Source organism: Mirounga leonina, unplaced genomic scaffold (genome assembly GCF_011800145.1).
Source record: "Mirounga leonina isolate KUSES-001 unplaced genomic scaffold, KU_Mleo_1.0 Mir_101595, whole genome shotgun sequence".
NCBI lineage: Eukaryota > Metazoa > Chordata > Mammalia > Carnivora > Phocidae > Mirounga > Mirounga leonina.
In genome coordinates this window covers 5,690,683-5,704,329 of record NW_023270158.1, presented here as the reverse complement: position 1 = coordinate 5,704,329, position 13,647 = coordinate 5,690,683, and the positions used below count along the sequence as shown (strand labels likewise).

Genomic DNA, 13,647 nt, shown 5'->3' with positions numbered 1-13,647 from the left:
TCCTGGCCTTGAGCCAGATATGTAAAAACCCAGGGTTCAGCACCCCGTCACCAGTAGAGCAAATTCTACGGACAGCCACGGGAAGCCTGCTTCTCCCTCTCCCACTCCCCCTGCTTGTGTTCCCTCTCTCGCTGTGTCTCTCTCTGTCAAATAAATAAGTAAAATCTTTAAAAAAAAAAAAAAAATGGCTCCCATCTAAACTGAACACTTACTGCAGGTGGCTCTACACAGACTTCCTAGGTATGATCACATCACGCTCAGAGGAGCCCTGGTAGGGAGAAATGATTATTCACCCCATTGTACAGCAGAAGAAACTGAAGCCAGGGGAGAAAAAGCAGCTCGTCCAAAGTGGCACTGCAAAAGAAAAGTGGCACCAGGAGCCCCAGTGCTGACTAGGGCCCTTCCTCAGCTCAGTTTTAACTTCTAACATTTGCTTTCTATTTGGTTTTCCCATTTTGAAGGTTTTGGAAGTGGTTGGCTTCTCTGCACTGCTGGTGCCTTTGGTTTTTATTTTCTTTCTTCCTGTGGACAGTGTGAACTTGGCCTTCACAGCCCTGCTCAGTCCACTTCCCTTGTTCTCCTCCATGGGGGCCTTGTGTCTATCAGTGTCTCAGAGTTGAACTAACTTGTATTTTGTGTAGTATGTTTCACACCAGCTCTGGCTTTAAATGCATCTTCTCTAGAAGAGTAATATTACCAAATATTGCAAATAGAATTAATTTTTGCCTCTTTCTCTCTCTCTACCTCTCTCCTTCCCTTCCCCTCCCCACATTCCAGTCCTGTTTCAAAGGAAGAGCTTATCTCCATCCCAGAATTTTCACCAGTAAGTGAAATGATTCCTGGGGTGTCTCTGGACCAAAATGGAACTGGTAATGCCCGAGCACTTCAAGATCTCTTAGATTTCACCGGCCCCCCCATGTACCCTAAGCGATCCAGTGAAAATCTCAGCCTGGATGATTGTAACAAAAACCTGATTGAAGGATTTAACAGTCCTGGCCAAGAAAATACTCTGAACACCTTCTGTTGACAAATACATCTCTTTAATGAAAGGTATAGTACAGTCTTTTGATTATAGTCTAAATTTATACCTCTCCAACTGGGGTTTGTGAAGGTGGGATAAACATCACTCAGTCTCTTGGATGGTCAGTTTTATTTGAAAAGTACAAACGTGAACATGAATACGGGTGTCACACGTTTTTCAAAAGTTCTGCACTAGGCCAAATGTAGTTTACAAAAGACCTACATTAGTATCTGTTTATATTAACTGAAAGTAATCCAAAGAGGGTTTCACTCTTACAAAAAAAAAAGACTAAATGTGAAAATAGTATTCAGTGTTCATCTTGGAGCCAGCTGTTACAGAAGCTTGAGAGTAGTGAGAGTAGCTCTGCCAAGCTCCTTCCTGAGAACTGCACTCAATTCAGCTGCCATAGCTTTGCACTGTCTGTGAGCATCTGTGCTTTATCTCCATTTATTTGGCACATCCATTGGCAAGATGTGTCCTAAAGTGTCAGAAAAGCCTAAGAGGTTATTTTTGAGCCTGGAAATGCTCAAAAATTTTTTCATGTAAGTTAGTGGTAATTGCTTCTTCACCTTATGCCATTACAGAAGGTTTCATAGGAAGGTTCTTTCAGATGGGGGGAAAACCTGCAACACATACACAGTAATCGAGATGGATTTCAAGTAAATCCTTTGTATGAGAGCCTTCACTGCCACACTCCACCGTGCCCGCCCCCTGCTGTTTGGGGTTTGTGGATGGGTGTGTGTGTTGAGAAGCACTGCTTAAAGTTTGACCAGCCATCTGTCTGCAGTAGCACCATTTTTAGAGGCAAAGAGAGAATGCTGTAATAGTGGTGCAAGGTGGGTTTTGTTTTGTTTTGTTTTAGATTTTTTATTTATTTGACAGAGAGAAGGGGAGAGAGGGAGAGAGCAAGCACAAGCAGGGGAAGCAGCAGGCAGGAAAGAAGCAGGCTCCCTGCTGAGCAAGGAGCCTGATGTGGGGCTCGATCCCAGGACCCTGGGATCATGACCTGAGCCGAAGACAGATGCTTAACCGACTGAGCCACCCAGGCGCCCCACAGGGTGGTATTAATAAAATGAATGTCTCCCCTAGTTTTACTCAGTGACATTCCACGTTCTATCTACAGTCATTTATATACAGTGATGAGCATTGGGCCAAATGATTTGCTGTTCTATTGACCCATCTTTTAAAGCAAACATTTATTCTTGGATCACACCTGAGGGAGTGGAGGAATGGAGAACTGAAGTTTGTGTCCCAAAGCTTTTGTTCCCCGCCTTTGGCCTTTTTTATCGCCAAAATGGGTTATAAACACTCTGCATTTGTGTGACTTAGTTATACATACCTCACATTGGATTTACTTCAGTTTGGGCCTTATTTGTTTTTGATGATGAAAACATAATTAGAATCTATCATCAAATCCTTTCATAACTTAATTCCAATTGTCCTCCCACTTTAGACCCTTCAAAACATTTTTTTAAAAGATTTTATTGGGGCGCCTGGGTGGCTCAGTCGTTAAGCGTCTGCCTTCGGCTCAGGTCATGATCCCAGGGTCCTGGGATCGAGCCCCATATCAGGCTCCCTGCTCCACGGGAAGCCTGTTTCTCCCTCTCCCACTCCCCCTGCTTGTGGTCCTGCTCTCTGTGTCTCTCTCTGTCAAATAAATAAATAAAATCTTTAAAAAAAAAAAAAAGATTTATTTATTTGACATAGAGAGAGAGCGACAGCAGGAACACAAGCAGGGGGAGTGGGAGAGGGAGAAGCAGGCTTCCCGTTGAGCAGGGAGGCAGACGCTTAATGACTGAGCCACCCAGGCGCCCCTCTTCAAAACATTTTTATATTCTCAGCACACTCTCACTTTCTTTTTTAAAATTTTTATTTTATTTAAATTCAACTAATTAACATATATATCATTAGTTTCAGAGGTGGAGTTCAGTAATTCATCATTTGCATATAACACCCAGTGCTCATTACATCACGTGCCCTCCTTAATGCCCATCCCTCAGTTACCCCAGTCCCCCACCCACCTCCCTTCCAGCAACCCTCAGTTTGTTTCCTAGAGTTAAATGTCTCTTATGCTCCACTCCTATAACACAACTTCAATGCCTGATATGATATAGTCCAACCTTTCTGTTTCTCAAATGAGGAAACATGGGGTTCCTGGCTGGCACAGTGAGTAGAGCATGCAGCTCTTGATCATGGGGTTGTGAGTTCAAGCCCCATGTTGGGCATAGAGCCTACTAAAAAGAATATTAAAGTCTATTTTGGTGCACCTGCCTGGGTCAGTCGGAGGAGCATGAGACTCTTTTTTTATTTTTTTAAAGATTTATTTATTTGAGAGAGAGAGAATGAGAGAGAGAGCACATGAGAGGGGGGAGGGTCAGAGGGAGAAGCAGACTCCCCGCTGAGCAGGGAGCCCGATGCGGGACTCGATGTGGGACTCGATCCCGGGACTCCAGGATCATGACCTGAGCCGAAGGCAGTCGCTTAACCAACTGAGCCACCCAGGCGCCCGGAGCATAAGACTCTTGATCTCAGGGAGTTTGAGCCCCATGTTGGGTGCAGAAATTACTTAAGTAAAATCAAATGAGGAAACAGGTTGGGGAGGCCACACGACCAAGGTCACTGTATTTTGTGTACATCTTCCTGTGCTCAGCTTTCGGCTGTAGATAGTGCATCTCTTCTCTTGACTCTTGGGAAAGAAGTTGTGGCCCTTTCACACATGAAAGGGAATGCATGGCAGGTAATTTTTGGAATAAACCATGTCCCTAGAGAGTATTATGCTAAGTGAAATAAGCCAGCAAGAGAAAGACAAATACCATATGATTTCATTCATATGTGGAATTTGAGAAACATGACAAATGAGCAAAAGGGGGAAAAAAAAGAGGCAAACCAAGAAACAGACTCTATTTTTTATTATGTTATGTTAATCCCCATACATTACATCATTAGTTTTTGATGCAGTGTTCTATGATTCATTGTTTGTGTATAACACCCAGTGCTCCCTTCAGTACGTGCCTTCAATACCCACCACCAGGCTAACCCATCCCCCCACCCCCCTCCCCTCTAGAACCCTCAGTTTGTTTCTCAGAGTCCATAGTCTCTCATGGTTCGTCTCCCCCTCCGATTCCCCCCTCCTTCATTTTTCCCTTCCTTCTCCTAATGTCCTTCATGCTATCGAAACAGACTCTGAACTCTAGAGAACAAACTGATGGTTACCAGAAGGGAGGTGGGTGGGGGGGATGGGTGAGACAGATGATGGGGATGAAAGAGGGCCCTCGTGCTGATGAGCACAGGGTGATATAAGGAAGTGTTGAATCACTATATTGTACACCTGAAACTAACAGTACACTGTATGTTAACTGAAAAACTTTAAAAAGAATGGGATAGAAATAAACATATATAAGCATGTGTTTTGTTAGTTGTTTGTTTTGACTGCATTTGGCTTCTTAAATAAGTTGTCTTCTGAAATCTTAAAATGTGTTGGGGGGTTTTTGTTGTCCTAATGGCTGGGGGGCAGCACTGCCATTTAGAAAGCAGAGTTCGGGACATTAAGCATCCTGCAGGTTTTAGGACAGTCCCACCCAAAGAGAATTTGGCCACTTAATGGAATAGTCCTACCCAAAATGCTGTAGCACCTCAGTTGAAACATACTTCATGAGCCAAGGAAAATATAATTACCAAGAAGGTAGAAAGTCCCAGAGAGTGTGATCATTTTAGTGAGAGAGAATAGGTACAATGTGGTCTCTTCATTGATTTCACGTGGTTTTGTTTTTGAATTGACACAGGTGGTGTTTGGAGAACCCATGAAGCTGCTGGTAGTCAAATCCAAGCTGCTGGTCCTCTGAAGAAGCTTCTGTTGTCCTAAATCCCTGGATTCCAAATTACTAGATCAAAATGTAACTGTATATTCCTAGTTAGTATGTCAAACACTGGCCACTCTTGATAGAAACCTTGAAACATTGGCCTTGTTGGGCTTTAGCAAAGTTTCATGTTACAGTTCTATTCATGAGCTTCAGCTGCTGATAAAGCACTTCCTGTACTACTTTATTATCATAGTGATCCCCTGAATAGCCCAGGTGATTCTGTGTTGGAAATTCACCTTATAACTGTTCTTATTCCCAAAGTTGGAGTACATAAACATGTAGATGTCTTTTCCTATAAATATTCTAGACATTAACCCAGACTCTACTTAAACATATATACTGAACTTGAGCTGCTTATCTCCTTGTCTGTGTTTAGAAGAAATTCCAGAGGGTTTTCCCCCTTCTCTGGGGTTTCTTTGTTGGAAGTTACTATCAAGAAGCTTTTTTTAAATATATTAAGCTTAGCCACCTGTAAAATGTGTTGCCCCACATTACTCCTTGGGGACCTAACAGAATAAGTCTGGTTGATTATGGAAACAAGCACTGCGGAATGATTTCTGTTCACTTATGCATTTTCTTATAGACGTGGGCACCTCAGTCTAGCAAGGATCTTGTCATTGTTGCACCTTAAAAAATCTCCAAGCCATTGAGTGGCTTTTGGACCGAAGGAAGTTTGAATGAATTGTGTGTCTCATGCACAGGTGGTTGGTTTTCATGTTGTTGCTATTGCTTTTCTCTTGGATCTTGGGGCCCTTGTTTGTTTGCTCCTGTGTTTGCTCAACTCTGATGAAGCAGGCACAAGTGAAAATGATAGTGCTCTGGAACAAGGGGGCCCTGAACTGGACCCAGTATATCACTTTGACTTCAACATAAAAACATCTGAGCGGGGGACAAATGACACTAGAATGTATACTCCACGTGTTTCATGCACATTTTCAAGACACATATAATAATGTGTTTTCTTAATTTTATTTCTTGTGGTGAAATGTGACTTTCAAATTAAAATGACCTTCTTTGAAACTTTTTTTTGACTTGTACGATAAAGCGTTTGGAAAGATCCATAATTTTGACTGAGGTTTGCAACCAGGAGATAAAAAGAAGTCTCAATAGTAATCTTGTTCATGTGCTTTTAAAACCAGCTACAGTTTAAGACTTTATTAGTTATGGAAACTGTGTATGTTTGTGTATGTGTATATATTAAATAAAATACATGCCTCCAGTAATGCAGTGCCATTGATCTTGATGCATATCAGGGGAAAATCCCTTTTATGACAAGCACACAGAAAATGATAGCATGGTCTGACTTTCAAAAAATGCCTCACCATCTTTCTTACAGCTTTATTTTGCTAAATGTCTGTTTTGTTGTGATCTGTTGTACCTCACAGCACCATTGTGACCATGGTGATGCCTCATTTGCATGATGTGTATGTTGTGTTTAACGTGAAATACATTTTCATTGAAGAGTCTGATGGCTTGCTAGTGTTTTGTTTGTTTCTGTAGGCTCAGTGAAGAAATGTTCTGAAACCAAATCACATTTTTAAAAACCTATGTGGGGAAAAACCAAAAATCCTGTGTTGGTGTCCTTTCCTTGTCAAACTCATTAAAATTTCTCTGTTGTCAGTTCCAAGTGCAGCCAACTGTGGAAATAAGCTTAAGTGATGAGCTGTCCCCAGGACATGATGAACTTCTAGGTACAATAAAGTTGCTGTACTTGCATACCACTGATGTAGGCAATTCTAGCTAGCTAAGATGCGGTTAACCTTAGTGTAATCCACAAAAACATTCCACATAGCAATCTGGCATTTAAACAGAATTATAATGGGTATGGTGACCCTTATTTTCCAGTAAGCTAAAACCCAGACCAGCTTTTTTTTTGTATCTGATTCACGGCTTGTCTATATAGCCTGGGAGACAGTACCAGCCAAGACCAAGAGCCAGGAGAGCAGAACTGGAATGGGAATGTTGGAACCCTCATGATAACTTTCTAGGCTGCCGTCTCTGAAGCCAGGGATCCAGTCAATGCAGCCCACCTCAGCTCTGCTGACAAAACCTCTGTTGAGTGCACAGGAGTGGACATTCTCTTTCCCTATGCTGGTCTTTGACAGTGGCATTACAAGTAGCTTCTGTCATCTTGAGCCTTGGCCACAGGTCGTGGTGGTGGCCAGTCACTCCTAAGAGCAATTTTTATTTTATGAACATTCTAAATTTTTCTTAGTATGTACAGGTTTTCTACTAGTCAAATGCTTTGTAAACTAAATTTGGAAAGCAAATGTAAAGAACTATTTTGTTTCTAGAGGTGCATTGGGGCACATTACCCATTACTTTGGGGCACAACACAGAGTGACCTCCATCCCCACTCTTCAGTATTGTTCAAGAAACACAATTATGTGAGAAAGTAGAGTGAGAATGCTTAGAAATGGAAAAGAGAAGCCTTTACAGATAGTGTTTGGGGGTGGGGCAGACACAAAGAGAAACAAGTGAAAAACTCTTACAATATTTTCACAGGTGAGCCAACTACTAAAGAAAAATAAGTAGTTTCCTTACACATTAACAATTAATAGGAAATTGATGCAAAGAAAACTCAGAAAATTCCTGGAAATAACAAGCTATATCTAAAACTTGATTGGGGGACATTAGATGTGAATGGAAAGACATGTCATGTGCCCAGGTGGGAAAACTGTGTGTGTGAAGTAGACTAATAGTAGGTAGCCCTCACATTTGTGCAGTATTTATAAATTAAATCAAGTCCCAGTTAATGGAATTTCTTTTTTTGCAACTTGTAAATATAATGATACAGTACATGTAAGAAAGTAAACACAAAGCTAAGAAGCTTTTAAAAATGAGCTTTTAAAAGGGAGAATTTCCCTGAACAAATAGCTAAATATTATGATAAAACTTCCATAACTAAAACAGCATAGTCTGATAAATAGATTTTGAAATCGAAAATAGACATCAGTGACATACCCAAGAGACATAAGAATATAATGTATGATGGCGCAGGGATGGATTATTTCTTCCTGTGGAAAGAGAGCATTTGGTTTAATGTCTCCTGAGGGTCAACTGAGTTTAAGATCTCTGGTGGGATGTGAATAAGGGCCCAGAAGTCAATGAGTAAATTATAAAGACAGGATCAGGGTCCAAGGTTGGGTACCAGGTTTGGTTCAAGGTTTAATTCAGGGGAAAATTTAGGCATAAGGCTTGGGACGAGCCTCTAAAGATCTTGAACAGATGCCCCGCCGTGATCTCAAGAGGTGAGAAGCAGTGGCCTCTACTTGCCATGGTTTAAGTTGCTTCTGCAGGAATGTACCTGAAGAGCAATACATTCTCAGTTCCTGCTGTACGTGAGGTGGTCCTAAGACTTCTCCAAGTTATGAGGTAGGTAGGAGAGGGTTACTTCCTTGAGGACAGAGAGCTAGAACTTGACAGAGCTGGGGTTGACTCCAGGCCCCTGCTTTGGTACCTCCAGGGGAGTTGACAGGTTCTTCTGCCCCTGAGAGCAGCTGAAGCTCTTTTGCTAGAGCAGGTGTTTACAGCTGAGAAGGGCCAGGACCCACATGGGGAATCCTAGTTCTGAGTGTGCTTAAAAAAAAAAAAAACAACTACTGAGATATCATTCACATACTATAAAAAGTATCCCCCTTTTGTACAACTCCATCTTTGATTCATTCACAAAGTTGTGCAACCATCACCACTATCTAATTTTCATTCGAGTGTGCTTTTGTAAGCGTGTCTTATCCATCCATTCACTCAAAGCAGCAGAGCTTGGTTGTATTATTAGTTCATGTTCCCACTGTACCTAGAAGCAAGAACATGGGATTTGAAATAGTATTCCCTGAACCAATCACTTCCCCATCTTCCTGTCCTAACAGGCCAGATTAATGTGGTGTTTATGTAACCTGATTTATGTAGGCTGTTTTGTGTTGTTCCACATTCTCTGTGCATAAATATTGGATCAAATGCCTGACACGGACTCAGATGCCCAGTGTGGGCCTTCTAAGTTGAAGAGAAACATGGAGTGGGTGAAACAAAATGCTCTGAAAATTCTGAACCCTTGAAGACATACCTGCCTTTAACAGTGACCATCAGATCTAGTGGGTGTGGAATGGCTCTACTTGTTCTTGTTTTCGGGACAGATGGCCCATGTTAACCAGGAGGGAAATATTTTTCTTTTTTGACCCTAAGATCCAGGTCGGGGTCCAAGACAGTGGGCACTCCACACACGGTGGAAAGAAATCACCCTTGCTGCAGCCCAGAGCCTGAGAGTCACCTTGCAAAAGGCAGAGGGAGCCGGTAGGCTTCAGATGTGACACCTAGAGACTTCACTCCCCACCCCTCCCTTCAGCTGTGCAGTAAATAAGAGAGAAGCTTCTATGAAGCAGTTAGGAAATGCCAAAGTTTGATCCTTCCAATTGGCTTTGAGGGATGATTGATGTTAGGGAAAAAAGTCTAAAGTGACCAGCCTTCTGGACTTCTAAGATAGTATTAAGGCAGGTTTTCCCCATGTCCCCTTATCTCAGGAAATGCAAAACACAAGGAATAGAGTTCCAAGGAATTGAACCTTTGTGTAAAATAATTTCTTCAAATTAGAACCAACAGCCCTCTGTTGACTGTACTTGTCTTTTAATCACATTTTCCTAACAGCTTGTGTATGCTCATCTTTGAAACGACCAGAAAATTGTCAACAAAGAAGTGATAGCTAAGAAGGGGCTAGGTCACGCACAGTAGACGTATGGAGAGCTTGTTGGAATGAATGTGGTCCCCAGGGTGGGATGCAAAGGTTGTTTTAGAACAAACAGAATCTTACTGGTACCACCGGAAGGAAAGAATAAATTTCATTTGCTCAGGGGACCTGACTTTCGGAAGGGTTCTCAGGGGTCACTCCTGTGCAGTGACAGCTGGTATGGGGTGTTCAGTGTTCACTGATGGTAAGAAATTATCCAGAACATGGAAATAAGGCCAAAAGATAACTGTATGCCCTTTCAAAGACCTGCTAACACCTGAGCAGCCCAAGGACCGCTGAGTCTCGGGATGTAGCTTTGTATGACAGACCATGTGCTTGGACTAGGACCCGGGCTCGAGTTATTTACCTGTAGACAGAAAGTTGCAGATGACTTTTGTCTTTACAGAAAAGCTAACTCTAAAGGTTATGTCTCTTTGTTCCTGCAGGGCACTGAACAGTTTTGTATTTAACTTTGTGATCTCATCCCAGCATTTGTTTCGCCACTAAACGTATGTCCTGTGGTGCTGTGTGTATACCTACATCCATGTGCCCACCAAGCAATCCCCATATCCTCCCCCGATCCAGTTTTGTCATCCTGCTCCTTAACGAATTCAGCACATTTTTGACCTATTCTCATGTATATTTGCATCACAGTTCTGCTTGTAACCTTTAGGAAGTTATACTTTGACGATGAGGAAGCCATAAGTCCTCAGCAGGTTTGGGAAATTTTGAGCAGCTGCTATAAGGGCTTTAATGGTTTACATTAAATGCTGATGTAGCGGATGTCATGATGTATCACCTGGGTGGGCCTCCTCTTTAAGACTGAGGTATTTGTCCTTCCAGATGTCTCCTTCCAGATGCTGGAAGTACAGTTGGTGAGGCTTGTTGGTGGAGTTCCTAAGAATTGCCTTGACTAAGGGAGGCTGCCTCACCAAGGTCAAACCCCCTCACCTGGGTAGCCTGTATCCAATGGATAATTTGGTGTACAAAAACCCTTGCCTCAAGGTGGGGCAATTCAGAAAGTCTGTCTCAGCTTCAGAGCTGCTCCCTGTGTGTTCACCTGAGGCCTTTGTTGAGGCTGCATTGCAGCCCAAGTTTTCTCCCTCCTACTTCCTCCACTCCTCTGTGCACTCCCCATGCGCCTCCTGCACGCCACCCGGTCTCATGCTCTGTTCCTGGAGAACCAGACCTGAGCCAGCTAGGCATTGTACTAAGGGCTTTCCATGCACTCTCTCTCTAAACCAAGCACTGTTGTTGTCATGCTCACTTTACCATGAGGACCAAGACAGGTGAAGTTGGAGCCCAGCTGTGTACTTCCTGCTTAGGGAAATCACACAGACTCAGCCCTTTGAGGCTCTTGCCAATCGACACATCTCCTAGCTATATTTGCAAGTTTCCCAATTATTATTTGTAGTTGTGATGGGTAATGAGGTCAGGTCTGCTGTTACATATTTGTGTATTATTACAGTTTGGGATGAGACATTTATTTGTGTGATTCTTTAATGTCTATTTCCTTCATTGTAAGCTTCTTGACATCAGGGCTGTCTAACTGCCTAATATTCCTACCACCTAACACAGGAATTCAATAAATATTTGTGAGTGAACAAACACAGTTGTTACTAAGGAAATAATGAATTAAAATCCATGGCCTCTGATCTGCATATCTTTCTGCTAGACCCACATTCTAACATGGGATGACACTCTCAAGGATCCTGGTTTTTGTGTTTGCTTTTGGATTCCTTAGCACCTACAACACCACCTGTCACAGAGTTGCCCCACAATAAATCTTTGTTAAATGAATGTTGTTGTTTTAACTGGGTATTTATTAATCACATATATAATAAGCTCCAAAGGCAGCTCAATGACAGGATTTTGGGGTAGCATTTCTCTGAGTGTCTTGGCTTTAAGAAGGTTGCTGTGGGTGGCATCCCATCTTCATGTCATTATGGTCAAATGCATCAAGATGTTAGTAGTAGGCTGCTCCTTGTACTGCTCCCTTCTTATACCAGGAAGAAGCCCCCAGCAGATATCTACTTCTTTTTGGCCAGTACTAAGTCTTATACTGACCCCGAAGATAATCACTGGCCAAAGGGAAGATGATGATCATGTATGTTAAAATATGTTAAAGTAATGCCAGCTTCTATAACAATTACCCCCCAAAGATGCCAAATGTCTCAGATACAATAGAACTTTTTTTCCCCTCATGTGAAGTCCAAAACAGATGTGCCTTATTCTAACTCTCCTCTAAGCTGTAATTCTGGAACCAGGCTCCTTCCATCTTGTAGCTCCTTCATCTTCCAACTTTATCATATTTTTCTGCATGAAGCCCACAGAATAGGGAAGGAGTATGGAGAAGACATACCTCTTACCAACCAACTTGTCCTCTAAGGGATGTATACCATTTCCACTCATATTTCATTGGCAAGAACTACTCACATGGCCCCACATAGATAGATAGATAGATAGATAGATAGATAGATAGATAGATAGATAGATAGATAAATGCAAGTGATGCTGGGAAGTGTAGCCCCTGGCTGGTTTGCTTCTTAACAGAGATATTGCTAACCCCTCACTTTCCAAAAATTCTGGTTACACTGCTTTACTTTTTTTTTTTTTTAAGATTTTATTTATTTATTTGAGACAGAGAGAATGAGAGACAGAGAGCATGAGAGGGAGGAGGGTCAGAGGGAGAAGCAGACTCCCTGCCGAGCAGGGAGCCCCATGTGGGACTTGATCCCGGGACTCCAGGATCATGACCTGAGCCGAAGGCAGTCGCTTAACCAACTGAGCCACCCAGGCGCCCTTTTTTTTTTTTTTTAAAGATTTTATTTATTTATTTGAGAGAGAGAGAATGAGAGAGAGCACATGAGACGGGGGAGGGGCAGGGGGAGAAGCAGACTCCCTGCAGAGCAGGGAGCCTGATGCGGGACTCGATCCTGGGACTCCAGGATCATGACCTGAGCCAAAGGCAGTCGCTTAACCAACTGAGCCACCCAGGCGCCCGATATACTGCTTTACTTTTATGAAAGACCTACATTCATACCTGTTTTTGCTAACTGAAAGAAATCAGAAAATAATTTTCACTTTCAAGAAAAAAGTTGTTACCACACTGAGGTAGGTCTTTCATAAAAGTGAAGTGGCCTAATGCAAACTTTCAGAAAATGGGATACTCTTGGCTGTACGCTATTTTGGCTTAGGAAAGTTTTCATAGGAAGCTTGGATGGAAGGGGAAACCTGTACTATGCAAAGGGGAGCACAAGTAATTGGGTGTATAGTTCTTTGTTTCTGCCATGCCATGATTAAGTTAGCCAGAGCTGTGTAATGGGAATATAATGTGAGCCACATATGTCATTTCAGTGTCAACTAGGGGACCTGGGAAGAGAGGGGCAGTAAATATTTTGATTGCATTATCATAAAATCTACCACAGGGTCCATTATGTTCTTTTCCCCTACTAGTCTAAGGGACCGTAAGAATTGGTATGAAAAAGTAGAAGAAACTGTGGGGGGTATTTAATAAATATGGAGTTAAACAAGTCAAATTTATCAGACAAATGAAATTTTTAAGAGCTTAATAACTTTTGGATTGGCATCTGGGTTGCACCAGGACACAAAACCAGACTGTTTATGGTAGGAAGAGATATATGAACTGAATTTATCAAGGATCTGGGGGAAGAGCTTTAGGGGAAGAGGCAGTAAAGATTTAAATAAGGGGAGTAATGAGCTTAAAAAAACATTTTGCAGTAAAATTAAGTTTTAAACCTAACCTTATTGTTCCTTTTTGACTTGCATCAATGTAGGTAGTCCATATCATTTTTTTTTTTCAAAATAATTGCCGAGTTACAACACATTTTAATACAAATATGATATGACTTTTCAGAATCGGGGCAAGCCACTTCACATATTGCATTACACAAGAGTTCATCAGAAATACTTTATGGGACCAGTGAGCTGGTAGTAACTACCAAATCTTGTTTAGGGATTTGTCCTCCATCTCAGTAGAAAACAGACATAAAGACAGTGACTAGAATGAGCAAAAAGGAATCTGC

At 42.1% G+C, this 13,647-nt stretch overlaps 1 protein-coding gene across 1 annotated transcript in view; it reads left to right on the top strand.

Annotated features, from left to right (window-relative positions):
* MAP7D2 (MAP7 domain containing 2) overlaps positions 1–6,330 on the top strand; it is a 111,430-nt gene extending 105,100 nt beyond the window's left edge. The window contains exons 17-18 of the mRNA XM_035000550.1: positions 778–1,050; positions 4,804–6,330. Of these exons, the coding sequence (XP_034856441.1) occupies positions 778–1,027 (250 nt within the window). The 3' untranslated portion in view covers positions 1,028–1,050; positions 4,804–6,330. The remainder of the gene's footprint in view (positions 1–777; positions 1,051–4,803) is intronic.
* Positions 6,331–13,647: the final 7,317 nt, after the last annotated feature.